The following is an 18866-nucleotide window of genomic DNA, read 5'->3' on the forward strand; positions in this document are numbered from 1 at the left end:
GGAAAAATGCAAGTTTGTTGGTAAAAGACTACACGTGCCCGGGTGTACCGGTGGTCACATGAGGTGTGACTCACTTCACCCAGCACCCTGCACTTCACCCAGCACCCTCTATCGATCAATCTTTCACTACATTCATGAGATATGATCCCACTAACGCTCGCTGGTGCAGCACTTGAACATGTGAACAACAAACTATGAACCCTGGAGACTGAGGAACAAACTATGAACGCTAGAGACTGAGGAACAAACTATGAACACCAGGGACACACCGATAGCACTTTCTCACTACCGATACCGATTCAGAGGACTAAACTTTCAGCATCTGCCGATACGATACCAAATACCGATATGATCCATCGCTTTCAGTTTGGGATCATTGGGCGAGAATGTATAATGAGATGTATAATATATATTTCTCCATTAGAGAGATCTAACATGATGAGTCTATGTGTTGCAGCGAATCAAGCATTTTAGCATTTTATATTTACATTTAGCCGACGCTTTTATCCAAAGCGACTTAGCGAAGTTCTGTACGACTGGTCATCAGGAAGAAGGGCACAACTCTATCAGCTGAGTAACAATGTTCATCAAAGTGTTGCGTGCTACAGTGTCGGTTAGTTTATTAGGACAAGTGCATGACAGTAAGGTTCGATTTTTTTAAATTTTATTTCAGATAATGGTTGAAGAAGTGTGTCTTTAGTCGACGGCGAAAGGGACGTGTTTCGGCTGCTGTCCTAACCGGGGTGGGTAGTTCATTCCACCACTGTGGGGCAAGGACTGAGAATGGGCGACTTCTCTTGTAAATGTTATACGTTTCTCGTTATTGGGTTTCAGTACTGGGGACAGTCTCTCCATGATGCCAATACCCTGTTTTTAGCCTGGTGTCCGACTGATATCCAACACCAGTATCGGTGCATCCCTGTTAAGACACCGTTTAAGACCCGGTGGTGTAACACGATACACTAATAAGACTGTACGTTTAGGTCGTCTGCTTCCCTCTTCAAACACACTCCTCTTCGGACGCAGCGGGGAAAAGGGAAACGCAAGCCGCAGGCAGAAGCGCAAACTGGAGCAGTAAAAGTAGCACAACATGCTCCCATCATGCTCTGCTGCGCATCCCTGGAATGTGTCCGGAGAGAAAGAAGGAGAGCGGGGGGAGGAAGGAGGGAGAGCGAGGGGGAAGGAAGGGAATGGATGTAGAAGAGCGACGAGAGAACCGCCGGGGCAGCAGTCGGTCGGTGGGGGCTTTTCTTTACCAGCAGAGCGGCATTGTGATCCAGCAAACCAGGCCTTCTGCCCCCGCTGCCCAGGGGAGGCATGCCCAGCATGGGGGCCTGCAGGCTGGCTACCATCAGGGGGTTGAAGGAGGCCTAGGGAGTTTTTTTTTTTTTTTTATTTCATGTTATTTATTAAGACGATTGTGACAATACAGGATAAAACACAATAAAGTCAGAGGCTTGTTTCCACTGTGGTCGTTGGGGTCTGGCACAAACATGACATACAGTATCACAGAGAATAGACACAGGTACAAACGTGGAAATCATCTTAAGAACAATTTGCGTTACATAAATAAATATAGCTACCCGAGATAAAAATACAAAATTCTATACTGCAACGTTTTCTAAAAGCCCGATTTATAAATGTTTCTTAAAAAGATAGCGACTGCCGATGGTATTAATGGTGAGAAGGGAAGTTTGTTCCGGTTCAAAGCTCCACTGGACTTTTAAAGGAGCATTTACCCATGTTGGTTGAAAACCGGGGCAGGTACAAGTCCTCAATACTGGCTCTCGTGTTGTGATGCACATATACGTCCCTATTCATCCTAAAAAACACTCCCAGAGATACTCAGGGGCCCCTGGCGTTTGTAATGTTTTACGGACCACGTTGAGCCGGAGTTGCACAAATCTAGGACGTTGAAGGAAGAAGCGTAGGAGTTAGATAACAGGTAGGTACACGGAGAGAGAGAGAGAGAGAGAGAGAGAGAGAGGCCGTGTCGGAACACCCCTCGAGAGGACGAGAGAGAGAGAGGGCGGGGGTCAACGTGAGGTTAACGCCCCAGGTGTGGCGGTGGATGTTATGTGTTCTACGGAAACAGAGGCCACAGCGGATATATTCAGACGTTTTCCAGTCAACAACACGACAGGTACAAGCACCGTCCTGCTGAGAGAGAGAGAGAGAGAGAGAGGGAGGCTTCTGCTCGGGTTTCAATACGAGTTACAGGGAGGAGGAGGACGGAACACACAGGGAGGAGGGAGGGAACGCCAGCAGGCCAGGGACTCACCTGTGTCAGCATGCCAGGCTGGATGTGGAGGGGTTGGGTGGCGGGCGGGTTCTGAGGGACAATGGGCACAGGGTTGTCCATCCTCAGCGGGTACCCGGTGTGCTTGCCGGACGTCTGAAGACCTGGTTAGGACACGATGGACAGAGTTGATCATGGAGTTTATGTACAAATATATCTATATCCTTCCTCAATCACGTATTTATCATGCCAGTTAGGGTACAGAATCTCATCTGCACCTTTTGTTTACACCGTTTCTTTTTCTCGTGTTTTTATAGTTAATTATATATATTATACATGTCTTTTTAGTATTACCCTGCCCATACCTGTACCTTCCCTCCCCCCTCCTCCATGCTGCCATGACACCCTGCATTTCCCCAAGGGGATCAATAAAGGAATATCTTATCTTATCTTAAATGGGCGTTCTAAACATTCAGCTCCTATCAACCTGACGTCTCAGAGCCCATAGGTAGCAGCCCTGTAGTTAGCCCTGTAGTTAGCCCTGTAGTAGCCCTGTAGTTAGCCCTGTAGTTAGCCCTGTAGTTAGCCCTGTAGTTAGCCCTGTAGTTAGCCCTGTAGCAGCCCTGTAGTTAGCCCTGTAGTTAGCTCTGTAGCAGCCCTGTAGTTAGCCCTGTAGTTAGCCCTGTAGCAGCCCTGTAGTTAGCCCTGTAGTTAGCCCTGTAGTTAGCCCTGTAGCAGCCCTGTAGTTAGCCCTGTAGTTAGCCCTGTAGTTAGCCCTGTAGCAGCCCTGTAGTTAGCCCTGTAGTTAGCCCTGTAGTTAGCCCTGTAGCAGCCCTGTAGTTAGCCCTGTAGTTAGCCCTGTAGTTAGCCCTGTAGTTAGCCCTGTAGTTAGCCCTGTAGCAGCCCTGTAGTTAGCCCTGTAGTTAGCCCTGTAGTTAGCCCTGTAGTTAGCCCTGTAGTTAGCCCTGTAGTAGCCCTGTAGTTAGCCCTGTAGTTAGCCCTGTAGTTAGCCCTGTAGCAGCCCTGTAGTTAGCCCTGTAGTTAGCCCTGTAGTTAGCCCTGTAGCAGCCCTGTAGTTAGCCCTGTAGTTAACCCTGTAGCAGCCCTGTAGTTAGCCCTGTAGTTAGCCCTGTAGCAGCCCTGTAGTTAGCCCTGTAGTTAGCCCTGTAGTTAGCCCTGTAGCAGCTCTGTAGTTAGCCCTGTAGTTAGCCCTGTAGTTAGCCCTGTAGTTAGCCCTGTAGCAGCCCTGTAGTTAACCCTGTAGTTAGCCCTGTAGTTAGCCCTGTAGTTAGCCATGTAGTTAGCCCTGTAGTTAGCCCTGTAGTTAACCCTGTAGCAGCTCTGTAGTTAACCCTGTAGTTAGCCCTGTAGTTAGCCCTGTAGTTAGCCCTGTAGTTAGCCCTGTAGTTAGCCCTGTAGTTAGCCCTGTAGTTAGCCCTGTAGTTAGCCCTGTAGCAGCCCTGTAGTTAGCCCTGTAGTTAGACCCTGTAGTTAGCCCTGTAGCAGCCCTGTAGTTAGCCCTGTAGTTAGACCCTGTAGTTAGCCCTGTAGCAGCCCTGTAGTTAGCCCTGTAGTTAGCCCTGTAGCAGCCCTGTAGTTAGCCCTGTAGTTAGCCCTGTAGTTAGCCCTGTAGCAGCCCTGTAGTTAGCCCTGTAGTTAGCCCTGTAGTTAGCCCTGTAGCAGCCCTGTAGTTAGCCCTGTAGTTAGCCCTGTAGTTAGCCCTGTAGTTAGCCCTGTAGCAGCCCTGTAGTTAGCCCTGTAGTTAGCCCTGTAGCAGCCCTGTAGTTAGCCCTGTAGTTAGCCCTGTAGCAGCCCTGTAGTTAGCCCTGTAGTTAGCCCTGTAGTTAGCCCTGTAGTTAGCCCTGTAGCAGCCCTGTAGTTAGCCCTGTAGTTAGCCCTGTAGTTAGCCCTGTAGTTAGCCCTGTAGCAGCCCTGTAGTTAGCCCTGTAGTTAGCCCTGTAGCAGCCCTGTAGTTAGCCCTGTAGTTAGACCCTGTAGTTAGCCCTGTAGTTAGCCCTGTAGTTAGCCCTGTAGTTAGCCCAGTAGCAGCCCTGAACAGCTCACCCTGGATGGTAGGCGGGCAGACGATGAGGGTCTGCTGGAAGGGCTCGGCCTGGGCGCACAGCTGGGCGGGTCTGGTCTGCTGGGCGAGGCCGGGGATGTTGATGGTGGCCTGCTGGTACAGGCCGGGCTGGTAGTTCAACAGGGGGACATTACTGCTCAGGGACAAGGACTGTCCACCTGAAGAAGACATCTGGATGGACAAACGTAACATACAGACATGAATGGTAAATGGTGCATTTATATAACAGCTTTTATCCAACCCGCTTTACAATTTGTTCCTCACATTTTGACCCATTCACTCACACACCGACGGCGGAGGCGACCATGCAAGGTGCCGACCTGCTCATCGGGAGCAGTTAGGGGTTAAGTGTCTTGCTCAAGGAGGGAACCTCCGGATTACCAGACAACCGCGCTACCGCCCAAGCCACTGTCGCCCCTCTCAGCACGGCACATGATTCACCAGGGTTTACATTTACTGTACATTTAGTCATTGTGGTTGGCTGCTGCCATGAATAAATCCATGAAGGGAGAGACAATGCAAGACACAATGCTTGATGCTTTACTACCGATACAAACTAAAACAACTCAAAGCATGATGACAAGAGGAGAGAAAGGGGAGAGAGAAAGGGAGGGAGAGGGGGGAGGGATGGATATATCGGTATCGGTTGATATCGGTATCAGAAATTAAGAGTTGGACAATATCGGTAAAAAAGCCAATATCGAACATCCCTAATATATATATATATAGAGTGAGAGAGTGAGATAGCGAGAGAGAGAGAGAGAGAGAGAGAGAGAGAGAGAGAGAGAGAGAGAGAGAGAGGGGGGAGGCGTCTCACCTGGTTGTGCTGGTTGAGCTGGCTACTGAAGGTGACAGTGAGGTTGGTCGCGGCGCTGGGGGGGGGGTTGTTACTAGCAAACAGATTCTTCCCGTTCTCAAAGGCGCTGCATCTGCGTTTGCATATGTCCATGTTTTGGAAGCAGGATTTCACACTAAAGAAAAGACAAACAGACAAAGTACACGTCGTTAGTTACAGTTGAAGAAGGAACGGCGAAAGATTTACCTTTATTAAATTTCATACTGAGAAACTTGCGTCTAAGCTGCTGCGCCAAAAGGATGGCTTTCTGTACAGAAATCGAGAACAACACACAGTGACTACATGCATCATTGTTTACAATGAACGGTGGGGCTAATCTAAAGGACTGGACACGGACGCATTAAACAGCAATCAATTAATTGAATATAACAGTCCGGTTCCGTGTTTGTTTGTGTCTGTAGATTGTTGGTGAACAACTAACTTTAGGTTAGTTTAACGCGTCCGTGTCCAGTCCTTTAGATTAGCCCCACCGTTCATTGTAAACAATGATGCATGTAGTCACTGTGTGTTGTTGTAGCCACCAGGTAAATCGCGATTTTTTTATTAGTTTGTCATGACAAACCAATTACATAATCCAACATATGTGTAAAGGCACAACATATTCCAGTTAACGGTATCTTTTTTAATGATTCGTGACGGCGCAATCAATACTTCCATGCGTTCGGGACCTCCATGTTTTGGGGGTATTCATCAGAAAAATCGGATCCGGGATTCGGCTCCCATCAGTCGGGCAAGAACTGCAGGTTTTCAGCCTCTCTCCTCTCTCCTGGAGCTTAAGGGGGAGCCGCGCTCGGCCAATCAGAGAAACGCGGAAGGGCATGTTGGTTGCCGAAAGTGTTCACGCTACTGGCAGCTGTGGGGGGGGGGGGGGGGGGGTACAGTACTTACTGGGAGCTGTGGGGGAAGTGCAGCAGGTGCGTCATGGTGACGAAGGGGTGGTTGAGGGTCTTCATCGGCGTGATGCGTTTGTCTGCGTCCAGCGTCAACATCTTCTTCAGCAGGTCGATGAACTCCCGCCGGTCGGCCTTCTCTGCCAGGACGTCCGTCCCGTCCAGACTGGTCATGTTCACCTGGACGGAGATCAAAGGACCGGTCGAACGTTAGCCCGTTTTCTAATCGGCACATATATTACATATATACATTATTATTAGGGATGTCCAATATTATCGGCCGATATCGGCATTAAAATGTGATATCGGAAAATATCGGTATCGGTTTTCAAAAAAATACGTTTTATTTTTATTTTATTTTTTACATTTCTAGAACCTTTATTTACCCAGGCAAGCAAGTAAGAACAAATTCTGATTTTATTTATTGTCAAAAGTATGTATAATGTTGTGTTAATTCCACAACAAGAGATATGTAATGTTAATTACCTGAAATTATTAGTATCGGTTGATATCGGTTGATATCGGTATCGGAAATTAAGAGTTGGACAATATCGGTATAGGTAAAAAAGCCAATATCGAGCATCCCTAATTATTATTACATGGCGTTTTAACATTCGCCAAAAATGCTTGATTGTGATTAGTCAATAGCGCTCGGTTGCCCCTGACAGCGGTCAATTATTTCTCGATAACTGACCGCTGTCATGGGCAACGCGCAATAATGGCCGCTGTTAGGGGCAACAGAGCACTATTTATTGACCAATCACAATCAAGCATTTTGATCGCAGACAGTCACGAAAGCTAAGCTCAGCATTATGCACAGCTGCACTACATCAGGTGCAATCAGTCCACACACCTGCCGTCTGCCGGCGATGACAGAGGAGCAACACAGAACAACTGCGTCTGCATTTGATCTCGTCTTGTCGATGGTGTAAAATGAATTAGGTATATTGTTAGTAAGATAGCCATGTAATAACTAAGCAGGATAATGTATGTATGTCGCAATGACCGGCTGCGCCTCGGTGTTCCAGAACTCTGTGTCGGTCAATTATTTTGCGACAATGACCTCGTAGCTATAGCTATACATTATCCCTTACATATTTACCCCGGACCAGTTTCCTGAACAGAGCTAACCTTCTCAGGTTGTTGTGTTGTTTGCCTTCTTTTTTTGTTGTATGCTAATTTTATGGTGATAAACCATAGAATTATACATAAATACATCTATAATTATGTAATTCATTGGCTTACACTCGTTTACAAAACCCTCCTTGGTCCGACCCCTCCTTATTTGACCTATTAAAATTGTCATCTACTCCCTATAACACCAGAACTGCTCACCATATCTCTATAACACCAGAGCTGCTCACCGTATCTCTATAATACCAGAGCTGCTCACCGTATCTCTATAACACCAGAGCTGCTCACCATATCTCTATAACACCAGAGCTGCTCACCGTATCTCTATAACACCAGAGCTGCTCACCATATCTCTATAACACCAGAGCTGCTCACCATATCTCTATAACACCAGAGCTGCTCACCGTATCTCTATAATACCAGAGCTGCTCACCATATCTCTATAACACCAGAGCTGCTCACCATATCTCTATAACACCAGAGCTGCTCACCATATCTCTATAACACCAGAGCCGCTCACCATATCTCTATAACACCAGAGCTGCTCACCATATCTCTATAACACCAGAGCTGCTCACCATATCTCTATAACACCAGAGCTGCTCACCGTATCTCTATAACACCAGAGCTGCTCACCATATCTCTATAACACCAGAGCTGCTCACCATATCTCTATAACACCAGAGCTGCTCACCGTATCTCTATAACACCAGAGCTGCTCACCGTATCTCTATAACACCAGAGCTGCTCACCATATCTCTATAACACCTGAGCTGCTCACCGTATCTCTATAACACCAGAGCTGCTCACCATATCTCTATAACACCAGAGCTGCTCACCATATCTCTATAACACCAGCGCTGCTCACCATATCTCGCTTGATTTGAATCAGAGTAGTCAAAGTACACACACACACACACCTCTTTTCCAGGTGCTGAGTCGAAAAAGTGAATCTGTGTTAATTGAAAAAAACTCTGTATCAGTCTCTAGACCTTTAATGTAATAAAGTAAGACAAATATTAGGAGTCGATACAGTGTTGAGTCTTTTTCAGTTAACACAAGATTAGATTAGATTCAAATGTATTGTACAGTCATCATACAGCACAAGTACAGTACACAACAAAAATAAGTTTGGCATCCAACAAGAGTGCAAATGTAACAGTAAAGTGCAATAGTAATATACAATGTACAGGTGATTAAACAGGGTATAAAATATACTAAATTAGTACTACTAGCTAATCAGATGTATGTAGAGAGTTGTAGTATTAATATGTACAGGTATAAAGACACTATGGTAGTAAAGTCATGCTGGCCAGCAGCGTAACTAGTAAGATATAGATATAGTATCTACAGATATGTAAAAAGGATTATATGTATATAGCCATATATAATATATATATATATATATACAGCATTATTCTACATGCTAACATACAGAGTTATATGGGTTATATGCAGGTGTATTCAGACAATGCTGAGTGAACATCTCACCTGCATCATATCATCCAGACAGTTGAAGATGTATTTTCTCGCCTCCTTTGATTTGATCCCCATCTCCCCTTCGTGCTCCGTGGGCGTCTGCAGACACACAACGACAAGCCCAGGGTGTAATCAGGGTTTAAATCAGGGTGTAATCAGGGTTTAAATTAGGGTGCAATCGAGGTGCAATCGAGGTGTAAATCAGGGTGCAATCGAGGTGTAAATCAGGGTGTAATCGAGGTGTAAATCGGGGTGTAAATCAGGGTGTAAATCAGAGTGTAATCAGGGTGTAATCGAGGTGTAAATCTGGGTGTAAATCAGGGTGTAAATCAGAGTGTAATCAGGGTGTAAATCAGGGTGTAAATCAGGGTGTAAATCAAGAGTGTAATCGAGGTGTAAATCAGGGTGTAATCAGGGTGTAAATCAGAGTGTAATCGAGGTGTAAATCGGGGTGTAATCAGGGTGTAACCAGGGTGTAATCAGGGTGTAATCAGGGTGTAATCAGGGTGTAACCAGGGTGTAACCAGGGTGTAACCAGGGTGTAACCAGGGTGTAAATCAGAGTGTAATCGAGGTGTAAATCAGGGTGTAATCAGGGTGTAAATCAGAGTGTAATCGAGGTGTAAATCGGGGTGTAATCAGGGTGTAACCAGGGTGTAATCAGGGTGTAATCAGGGTGTAATCAGGGTGTAACCAGGGTGTAACCAGGGTGTAACCAGGGTGTAAATCAGAGTGTAATCGAGGTGTAAATCGGGGTGTAATCAGGGTGTAACCAGGGTGTAATCAGGGTGTAAATCAGGGTGTAAATCAGGGTGTAACCAGAGTGTAACCAGGGTGTAACCGGGGTGTAACCGGGGTGTAATCGGGGTGTAATCAAGGTGTAATCGGGGTGTAACCAGAGTGTAATCAGGGTGTAACCGGGGTGTAATCGGGGTGTAATCAAGGTGTAATCGGGGTGTAACCAGAGTGTAATCAGGGTGTAACCAGAGTGTAATCAAGGTGTAATCGGGGTGTAATCGGGGTGTAATCAGGGTGTAACCGGGGTGTAATCGGGGTGTAATCAAGGTGTAATCGGGGTGTAACCAGAGTGTAATCAGGGTGTAACCAGAGTGTAATCAAGGTGTAATCGGGGTGTAATCGGGGTGTAATCAGGGTGTAACCGGGGTGTAATCGGGGTGTAATCGGGGTGTAATCAGGGTGTAACCGGGGTGTAATCATGGTGTAATCAGGGTGTAACCAGGGTGTAATCGGGGTGTAATCGGGGTGTAGAAGCAGGTACCTTGAGTCTCCAGAGAGGGTAGCTTGAGTCGGGGCCTCTGTTGAAGAAGCGGCCGGTCTTGGTTCCTGCGCTCAGCAGATACTCGGCAGGAAGTCCCTGCGTCTGGGAGATGTAGCGAATCTGAAGAGAGACGAGGACGTCACGTGTCAGCTGTTGTACATACATGTATATTACATTATATTCAGAGTTGATTACATTGTTTACACATTTTATGTCCGATTATCACAAAAGCACAATGCGATTTACGAGGTTGGAAATCGACCAAATGCTCCTTTAAAAAAAACTGCAAGTACTGTATGTGTGAAGTCTTACTGTTTTAAGTCTTACTACTTAGACCAGTGTTTTCTTCTTGTGAAATAACACGTATTTGAAGTCCACCGCCCAATTATGAATCAAGTTAACACTATGGTCGCCAAAAACGCCTTACCACGTCATTCCCCGCCATGCTCATTCTGCCAAAGACGCCGTACCACGTCTTTGATATCAATATTTCAAAAATCTGTGATCGCAATCATATTTCTCCCCCGGAGACTTGAGATCTACTGTTGATCCCCTCTCAACTCTCCAACGGTTCAAGAGCGCCATCTGGTGGCCGATCGGCGGATCGCTCAAACCGGAAACAGGAAACGGAAGCTGGTGCTCATTCCAATTCGGTCCGATCACTCGCTAATAGTCCCAGGACTCGAGCTAGACACAATGGATAGCAATCCGTTACCAATAACTCGATAAACAACATGATTTGGACGTATATACTATTATACAACCTGGAGATGGATCGCATATTTCTACATCCCATAATAGGAATATTTCTGCTCCACGCTCATCACCCAACGCTACGAGGAAGCTACGGTAAGATTCAGCATTATTTTTTAACGTGTTCGATATAAACTGCTCCGATGATCATATCACCCACACTAGATGAATCATCTAACGTTGGCCACGGAATTATAAACTACCCCCCCCCCCCCCCATCCGGTCAACATCAGATGATAAGTAGTAACTTCTAGAAGCACGTCCATTTGAAATGTTTTATCTCGCGCCGATTGCTATCAAACTGTATACAATCATCAATATAATGCATTTAGGGCTATAAATCACGTTCTGGAGAAAGCTGCAGAAAACGATAAAAACATATTTATACTTTAGACCATATTTTAGTATGAATATGTGAATGAAAAAGTATAACGTTGCTACACCCTGAACAATAGATACTTGATGTTGAATGGGCCATAGTAATGTCAATTTAGCAATACAATTTAAAAAGTTATAGCCCTGCAAAGAAGGGGAACTTCTCCATAGACAAATAGAGCTGGCGTGGGATGGTTTATTCTGAATATAAGCCTGGCGACCAAAGTGTTAAACAGCCAGAGAAAATTGTAATCATTAGTCCACCATTCTGTCTAAGCTTGACCAAACTGGGAGGCTTGCAAAATAGCGGCAGGTGTCCCTCTGTCTTTGTTTTAAGGGGGCCACAAAGTAAAAAGAGTTTGGAGGACCACAGCGTTAAGACTGACCTGATCGTACTCCGAGGCCCCGGGGTAGAGGGGCCATCCCAGGAACAGCTCGGCGATCACGCAGCCCAGGGACCACATGTCGATGGCTTCACAGAAGGGAAGGCCCAGGATGATCTCTGGCGCTCTGCGAAACAGGTGAAATTGAGCCATTAGACATAATCACAGACGGGGACGTCGTTTTTAGAGAAATGTTATCTTGAAAACCCTGCTCTGCTGAGAATGTTCCTGGCTCTGCTTCTGCCTTCTTACTAAAGGACTGTGCGTCCGGGCCTCGCGCTGTGTTAGTCAACATGAAGGAACACCAAGTCCATCACTGGAATCTCTGAAGCAGGAATCTGTAGGTGGAGCAGACTCACCTGTAGTAGCGTGACTGCAGGTATAGGTGGCGCCGCAGACAACTCACCTGTAGTAGCGTGACTGCAGGTATAGGTGGCGCCGCAGCCGACTCACCTGTAGTAGCGTGACTGCAGGTATAGGTGGCGCCGCAGACTCACCTGTAGTAGCGTGACTGCAGGTATAGGTGGCGCCGCAGACGACTCACCTGTAGTAGCGTGACTGCAGGTATAGGTGGCGCCGCAGACGACTCACCTGTAGTAGCGTGACTGCAGGTATAGGTGGCGCCGCAGACGACTCACCTGTAGTAGCGTGACTGCAGGTATAGGTGGCGCCGCAGACGACTCACCTGTAGTAGCGTGACTGCAGGTATAGGTGGCGCCGCAGACTCACCTGTAGTAGCGTGACTGCAGGTATAGGTGGCGCCGCAGACGACTCACCTGTAGTAGCGTGACTGCAGGTATAGGTGGCGCCGCAGACGACTCACCTGTAGTAGCGTGACTGCAGGTATAGGTGGCGCCGCAGCCGACTCACCTGTAGTAGCGTGACTGCAGGTATAGGTGGCGCCGCAGACTCACCTGTAGTAGCGTGACTGCAGGTATAGGTGGCGCCGCAGACGACTCACCTGTAGTAGCGTGACTGCAGGTATAGGTGGCGCCGCAGACGACTCACCTGTAGTAGCGTGACTGCAGGTATAGGTGGCGCCGCAGACGACTCACCTGTAGTAGCGTGACTGCAGGTATAGGTGGCGCCGCAGACGACTCACCTGTAGTAGCGTGACTGCAGGTATAGGTGGCGCCGCAGACGACTCACCTGTATAATAATAATTTAGGACCTGCTCCGAGGTCATCAATTGGCACACATGCGATGCATGCATGCAATTCGTATCTGCGATTAACCCATCCCGTCGTCCTTCCCCCCCAACTAAGGGCAGCCGGGAGCAGACAGGCGTCAACGTGAGCCGCGCCAGGGGACCAATCCAAGTGCTCCTGTCCGTCTTTGTCAAGGACGCCACAGCGTTAGCGATCTTGTTGTTGTGCATGTTTTTCCATTGGGTTTATCTTATCGGGGGGGAAACCCTTGCGAGCACGGGGAGAACATGCAAACTCCACACAGAAAGGCCTGGGAGATACCCCACCTGGGTAACTGGCATCATGGAAACCTGGTCCCCAAGCGGGAATCGAACCCTGGACCTTCTTGCTGTGAGGCGACAGTGTTAACCACTACACCACCGTGCCGTAGCGTGACTGCAGGTAGGTGGAGCACTCACCTGTAGTAGCGTGACTGCAGGTATAGGTGGCGCCGCAGACGACTCACCTGTAGTAGCGTGACTGCAGGTATAGGTGGCGCCGCAGACGACTCACCTGTAGTAGTGTGACTGCAGGTATAGGTGGAGCAGACTCACCTGTAGTAGCGTGACTGCAGGTATAGGTGGAGCAGACCCACCTGTAGTAGCGTGACTGCAGGTATAGGTGGAGCAGACCCACCTGTAGTAGCGTGACTGCAGGTATAGGTGGCGCCGCAGACGACTCACCTGTAGTAGCGTGACTGCAGGTATAGGTGGCGCCGCAGACGACTCACCTGTAGTAGCGTGACTGCAGGTATAGGTGGCGCCGCAGACGACTCACCTGTAGTAGCGTGACTGCAGGTATAGGTGGCGCCGCAGACGACTCACCTGTAGTAGCGTGACTGCAGGTATAGGTGGAGCAGACCCACCTGTAGTAGCGTGACTGCAGGTATAGGTGGCGCCGCAGACTCACCTGTAGTAGCGTGACTGCAGGTAGGTGGCGCAGACTCACCTGTAGTAGCGTGACTGCAGGTATAGGTGGCGCCGCAGACGACTCACCTGTAGTAGCGTGACTGCAGGTATAGGTGGAGCAGACTCACCTGTAGTAGCGTGACTGCAGGTATAGGTGGCGCCGCAGACTCACCTGTAGTAGCGTGACTGCAGGTAGGTGGAGCACACAGCCTTGGACACGTGGCTGGCGGAGCCGAAGTCGATGACCTTGACGCGGTACGGCTGCCGGAGCGGGTCCACCAGCATGATGTTCTCGGGCTTCAGGTCGGCGTGGATCAGGCCCAGGCTCTTGAGCTTCATGAGCGCCGTGGCCACCTGCTGCAGCACCGGCCGGATGGACTTCAGCAGCAGCGGGCTGAACTTGCTGTGCTTCAGGAAGTCGTACAGGTTCTGCTCCAGCATCTCGAACACCAGGCAGGTGTGGTTCTTGTGCTGGAAGCACTCGTAGGAGCGCACGAAGTTGAACTCGTCGGCGTTCTCCGTGCTCAGCCGGCTGAGGATGCTCACCTGGAGGGGAGGAGGAGGAGGAGGAGAGAGGATGGTACGATAAAATGGTAAATGTAGTGATGCGCGATATATCGGCCGATATGGCCGTTTTTTTTTTACACATCGGTATCGGTCCGATATCAAGATAGGGCTGATATGGGACGATGTACAAAGAAAAAATATATATATATTTTAATCTTTTTTTTTTTTTTTTTACACGTTTTGGCCTCAAATAGTTTCAAAATATCAGTCATTTCTGAAAATAAGTTACAAAAGTAAAGAAAAATTATGCGTTTTGGAAAATAGCTCTTTATTTGATTATCATAAAAAAGTGTTTTCTATACAGAGATATCGACACCGGTGCCAGTGGCTCTCTTTTCACCTGGCAGCGAGGACTCTCACTGGTGAAGCGTAACGCGTGGGAGAGGTCACGCTGCCTTCACCACTTCCTGCCTTTCGCTGAGCAGACCCCCAGACCTGACCTGTAGGCGTCGCTGTCCACAACGCCAGAGAGATTACCACCCACGACTCCCCTCCCCGCTAACTCAGCCAAACGAGTTAGTATGACGACCGGCCCAAGCAGCCGCAGCAGGGCAACGCTGACTCCGGGAGGAGTCGACAAGACCGCAGCCGCCTCTTGCATTGGTGACGACGAGCGCAATCTCCGCTAGTACGCCACCCGACCACCACCGCCCCTAATAAACTAATAGCATTCGTGAGCTAGTTTATCCCACGACACACACAACACAACACTCACCTCAATCTGACCCTGCCGGGCGTACGACGGATGGTTCTTCAGGATCTTAATGGCCACGATCTCGTTGGTGCCGCGCTTCCAGCACTTGGCCACCTGGCCGAAGGTGCCGCGGCCCAGGAACTCCAGCACCTCGTAGGTGTTGGCCACCGAGCACAGGATCTCGTGCTGCACCAGCTGGTAGTCGCCCTCGCTGTGCGAGTTGCTGCTCTTGGCCGTGGAGGTGGAGTGGGCCATGGAGGACTGGGCCGTGGCGGTGCCCCCCCCTCCTCCTCCTCCGGCCCCCCCTCCTCCTCCTCCGCCGCCCCCACCCGCCACGCGGTGGTTGTTGTTGTTGTTGTTGGGGACCACGGGGGCCGAGAGCTCCTCCAGGATCTGGACGCTGTCGCTGCTGTCCACCTCCTCGCTCTTCCTCTTCATCAGGCCGTCCACCCCCTCGTCGCCCTTCCTCTTCAGGCCGCCGTACGGCTTGCTGCTGCTGTGGTGGTGGTACAGGTCGCCGCACGGCGGCCGCGCGGAGGACGACTCCACGTCCTTGTTGACGGCGTTGCGACGGCTGGAGGACGAGGTGGACGAGGAGGAGGGCGGTCCGCGGAGGCTGCCCGTGCTGTCCGCCGCCCGGACCACCGTTTGCTCCCCCCCCCGGGGGCCCCCCGCCGTCTGTGGGTGGAGGACCTGGTGCTGGTGGTGGTGGTTGTGGTTGTTGTTGTTGTTATTGTTGTACATGGAGTTGAAGGTGGAGCCTGTGGGGGAGGATCCGGAGCCCTGGTGGTGAGGGCTCTGATGGTGGTAGTAACCATTGTTGTCGCCCTGCAGGTGGCTGGACGAGTCCCAGGGAGGGATCTCGATCTTGAGCTTCTTGGAGCGCGAGTAGGCGGCGCTGGAGGACACGGAGGGGGAGGAGAACACCTGGGGCTGGGAGGCCATGTCTGGCAGGGAGGGGCAGAGTGTATACAAGAGTAGATTAGAATGTATTGTCATCAAGTACAGTACAACTAAATATGTTTTAGCATCCAACCGGAGTGCAAATGTAACAGTAAAGTGCAACAGTAATATACAGTGTACACGTGATTCAACTGGGTATAAAATATATAATAGCAGAGCAGAGAGCAGAGGTCTTTATTCGGCATGCAACGACACTCAATGTTTTAGTGGTACACACAGCGGTTAGTTTAGCACACACACCGGAACACACACGCATGCATTGTCTCTTTAGGATCGCAGATGCGATTTGTCTCTGCGATTAACCCATCCCGTCGTCCTTCCCCCCCAAGGGCAGCCGGGAGCAGACAGGCGTCAACGTGAGCCGTGCCAGGGGACCAATCCAAGTGCTCCTGCCCATCTTCGTCAAGGACGCCACAGCGTTAGCGATCTGTTGTTGTGCATGTTTTTCCATTGGGTTTATCTTATTGGGGGGGAAACCCTTGCGAGCACGGGGAGAACATGCAAACTCCACACAGAAAGGCCTGGGAGATACCCCACCTGGGTGTATACCTGGCATCATGGAAACCTGGTCCCCAAGCGGGAATCGAACCCTGGACCTTCTTGCTGTGAGGCGACAGTGTTAACCACTACACCACCGTGCCGTAATGAGTAGGGGTGGGAATCACCAGTTTCATCATGATACGATACGATATCGATTCTTTGGACAACGATACGATATTTGCCGATATCACAAAGTCTCTCACGATACAATACGATACGATTAGATTCAGGTGCCTGCGATCGATATGAGATGATATCATATGCCCATTTAACACAATCAGTTATGAGACTCGCCACAGGATTTTCAAAATAAGAGTATCGATATGAATCGATCTTATTACATCGCATCGATCCGATTCGATCGTTGATAATTACATCGATGTATCGATCTGGATCGATGTATCGTCCCACCCCTAGTAATGAGTACTACTGAGTATAATATAGTGCTAATCAGATGTATATGTACAGAGTTGTAGTATTAACAGCATAATAATAATAATAATAACATGCTAATAATATGTCAGCTATGGAAATCTATTTGCGGTCGGGTGTAATAATAATTGCAGCCGGTCACCGATAATAATGAGCCAATGAATGTAGTATCGATGAACGGTCCAGGCTGTGTATCGAACACCGGACGACGTGATGACAGATCAGAAGAGTTCTGATCATTATGCCACATCAGTGTGGAACGCCCGGCCCAAAGCTGTAAATGGAATGTGAATCACTATAGCCACTTTCAAAACCGCTCTCAAAGAGCACCTACGGGAGACTGCAATTCGAAACTGGCCCATGTAAATGTCCTAACCCAACCCCCTCCAATGTACAGTAAATGACCAAGTATGGTTGTCAATATTCCAATGTACAGTGTTGCTTGTACAGTTGTACAGTCCCCCCCCCCCACCCCAACCACCTCCAATGTACAGTAAATGACCAAGTATGGTTGTCAATATTCCAATGTACAGTGTTGCTTGTACAGTTGTACAGTGTCGCCCACCCACCCACCCCTCCTACCCAACCCCCCCACCCCACCCCCACCCAACCACCTCCAATGTACAGTTTCTACGTCAAATGTATATATACTCTCTTTTCTGGACTCTTTTTGTATCACAAACAGTACTGTATTTGCAAATCTGGTATGTCATAAATGTATAGATGTAGCAGTACTGTCTATCTGTATGTCATATATGTCCTGATGAATTGAAAATGGGGGACCCTGATGTAAACAAGACGAAAGTCTTTCTCTGGTCTGCATCCCCTTAACAATTGTGTGTATATTGAGCTGTACTGTACTGTACCCATTCTGCAATCTGTTAATAACGTTTTCAATCAATCAATCAGACAATACCTGTGTTTGATGCTCGGATGTGCTGTCGGCGATATGATGCCATCTATTCTAAGGCCTCATCGTTCAGCTCCTGTCTTGTTGCGGCTTCTTCGCTGCAGATCAGCTGAGCTGTTGCTACTAGCTGTGCGACTGGTCGGTCGGGCTCGACGTTATTATTAAAGCCTTTGTGTGTTCAGCTATCTACCTATCTGAAACGACATCCCGTGCAGCGACCCGACTAACAACATACTGTGCAAAATGCGCACGATCATGTCAACCGAGAAATCAGATTCCATTAAAATGCTGCACCGCTGTGATGTGGACGAGCCATCCTCCTGCTCCGCCATGTAGGAGACTCTCCTCTCTCTGCTGCAGCTGCGGGAGGAGGAGGAGCTACTGCTGCACTTCCTGCTGCCCCGCTGACGTCACGATCTACCGTAACGACCGTCTGCGTGCGCGTGAAGGCGCGGGGATAGTGAATACGGTAGCATTGATTACATTTACATTTACATACAGTTAGTCATTTAGCTGACGCTTTTATCCAAAGCGACTTACAAGTTCTGTACGACAAGTCATCAGGAAGGGTACAACTCTATCAGCTGAGTAACAATGTTCGTTGCGTGTTACAGTGTAGGTTAGTTTATTAGGACACGTGCATGACAGTAAGGTTAGTTAGGGTTAGATCTATTTTTTTAATTTTAATTTTATTTCAGATAATGGCTGAAGAAGTGTGTCTTTAGTCGACGGCGAAAGATTGGACGGGTTTCGGCTGTCCTAACTGGGGTGGGTATCATTCCACCATTGTGGGGCAAGGACTGAGAATAGGCGGCTTCTCTTTGATGACCCTCCGGGAGCTTGGATAGGAGTAGGTCTGAGGCGGCCAGAAGATGCAGAGCGTAGGGGTCTTGAGGGTGTGTAGTTAGAGACCATTGACCGGAGGTAGGCGGGAGCGGTTCCCTTTGCCGCACTGTATGCTGATTGATTGATTGATTGATTGATTGAAAATTGTATTAACAGATTGCAGAATGGGTACAGTACAGTACAGCTCAATACACACAATTGTTAAGGGGATGCAGACCAGAGAAAGACTTTTGTCTTGTTTACATCAGGGTCCCCCATTGGACTTTCTGAGTGAAAGGCCTCAGGCGGTCAGGGTGGGGGGTCAGACCTCCAACACCATCACCCTGAGCATCGGGTCCCCCCAGGGCTG

At 48.7% G+C, this 18866-nt stretch overlaps 1 protein-coding gene across 2 annotated transcripts in view; it reads right to left on the reverse strand.

The window, feature by feature from the left end:
• Nucleotides 1-17983, reverse strand: part of hipk1a (homeodomain interacting protein kinase 1a) — a 37885-nt gene extending 19902 nt beyond the window's left edge. The window contains exons 1-11 of one of the 2 annotated variants that reach the window (XM_084334130.1): nt 17678-17983; nt 14848-15773; nt 13738-14111; nt 11474-11597; nt 9960-10079; nt 8694-8780; nt 6067-6248; nt 5140-5293; nt 4304-4493; nt 2282-2403; nt 1257-1370 (exon numbers count right to left, since the gene is read on the reverse strand). In XM_084334130.1, the coding sequence (XP_084190256.1) occupies nt 1257-1370; nt 2282-2403; nt 4304-4493; nt 5140-5293; nt 6067-6248; nt 8694-8780; nt 9960-10079; nt 11474-11597; nt 13738-14111; nt 14848-15773; nt 17678-17720 (2436 nt within the window). In that variant the 5' untranslated portion in view covers nt 17721-17983. The remainder of the gene's footprint in view (nt 1-1256; nt 1371-2281; nt 2404-4303; nt 4494-5139; nt 5294-6066; nt 6249-8693; nt 8781-9959; nt 10080-11473; nt 11598-13737; nt 14112-14847; nt 15774-17677) is intronic. The other variant, XM_084334131.1, reaches the window with a different exon arrangement.
• Nucleotides 17984-18866: the final 883 nt, after the last annotated feature.

The sequence above is a fragment of the Notolepis coatsorum genome, assembly GCF_963971535.1.
Source record: "Notolepis coatsorum genome assembly, chromosome: 17".
Lineage (NCBI taxonomy): Eukaryota > Metazoa > Chordata > Actinopteri > Aulopiformes > Paralepididae > Notolepis > Notolepis coatsorum.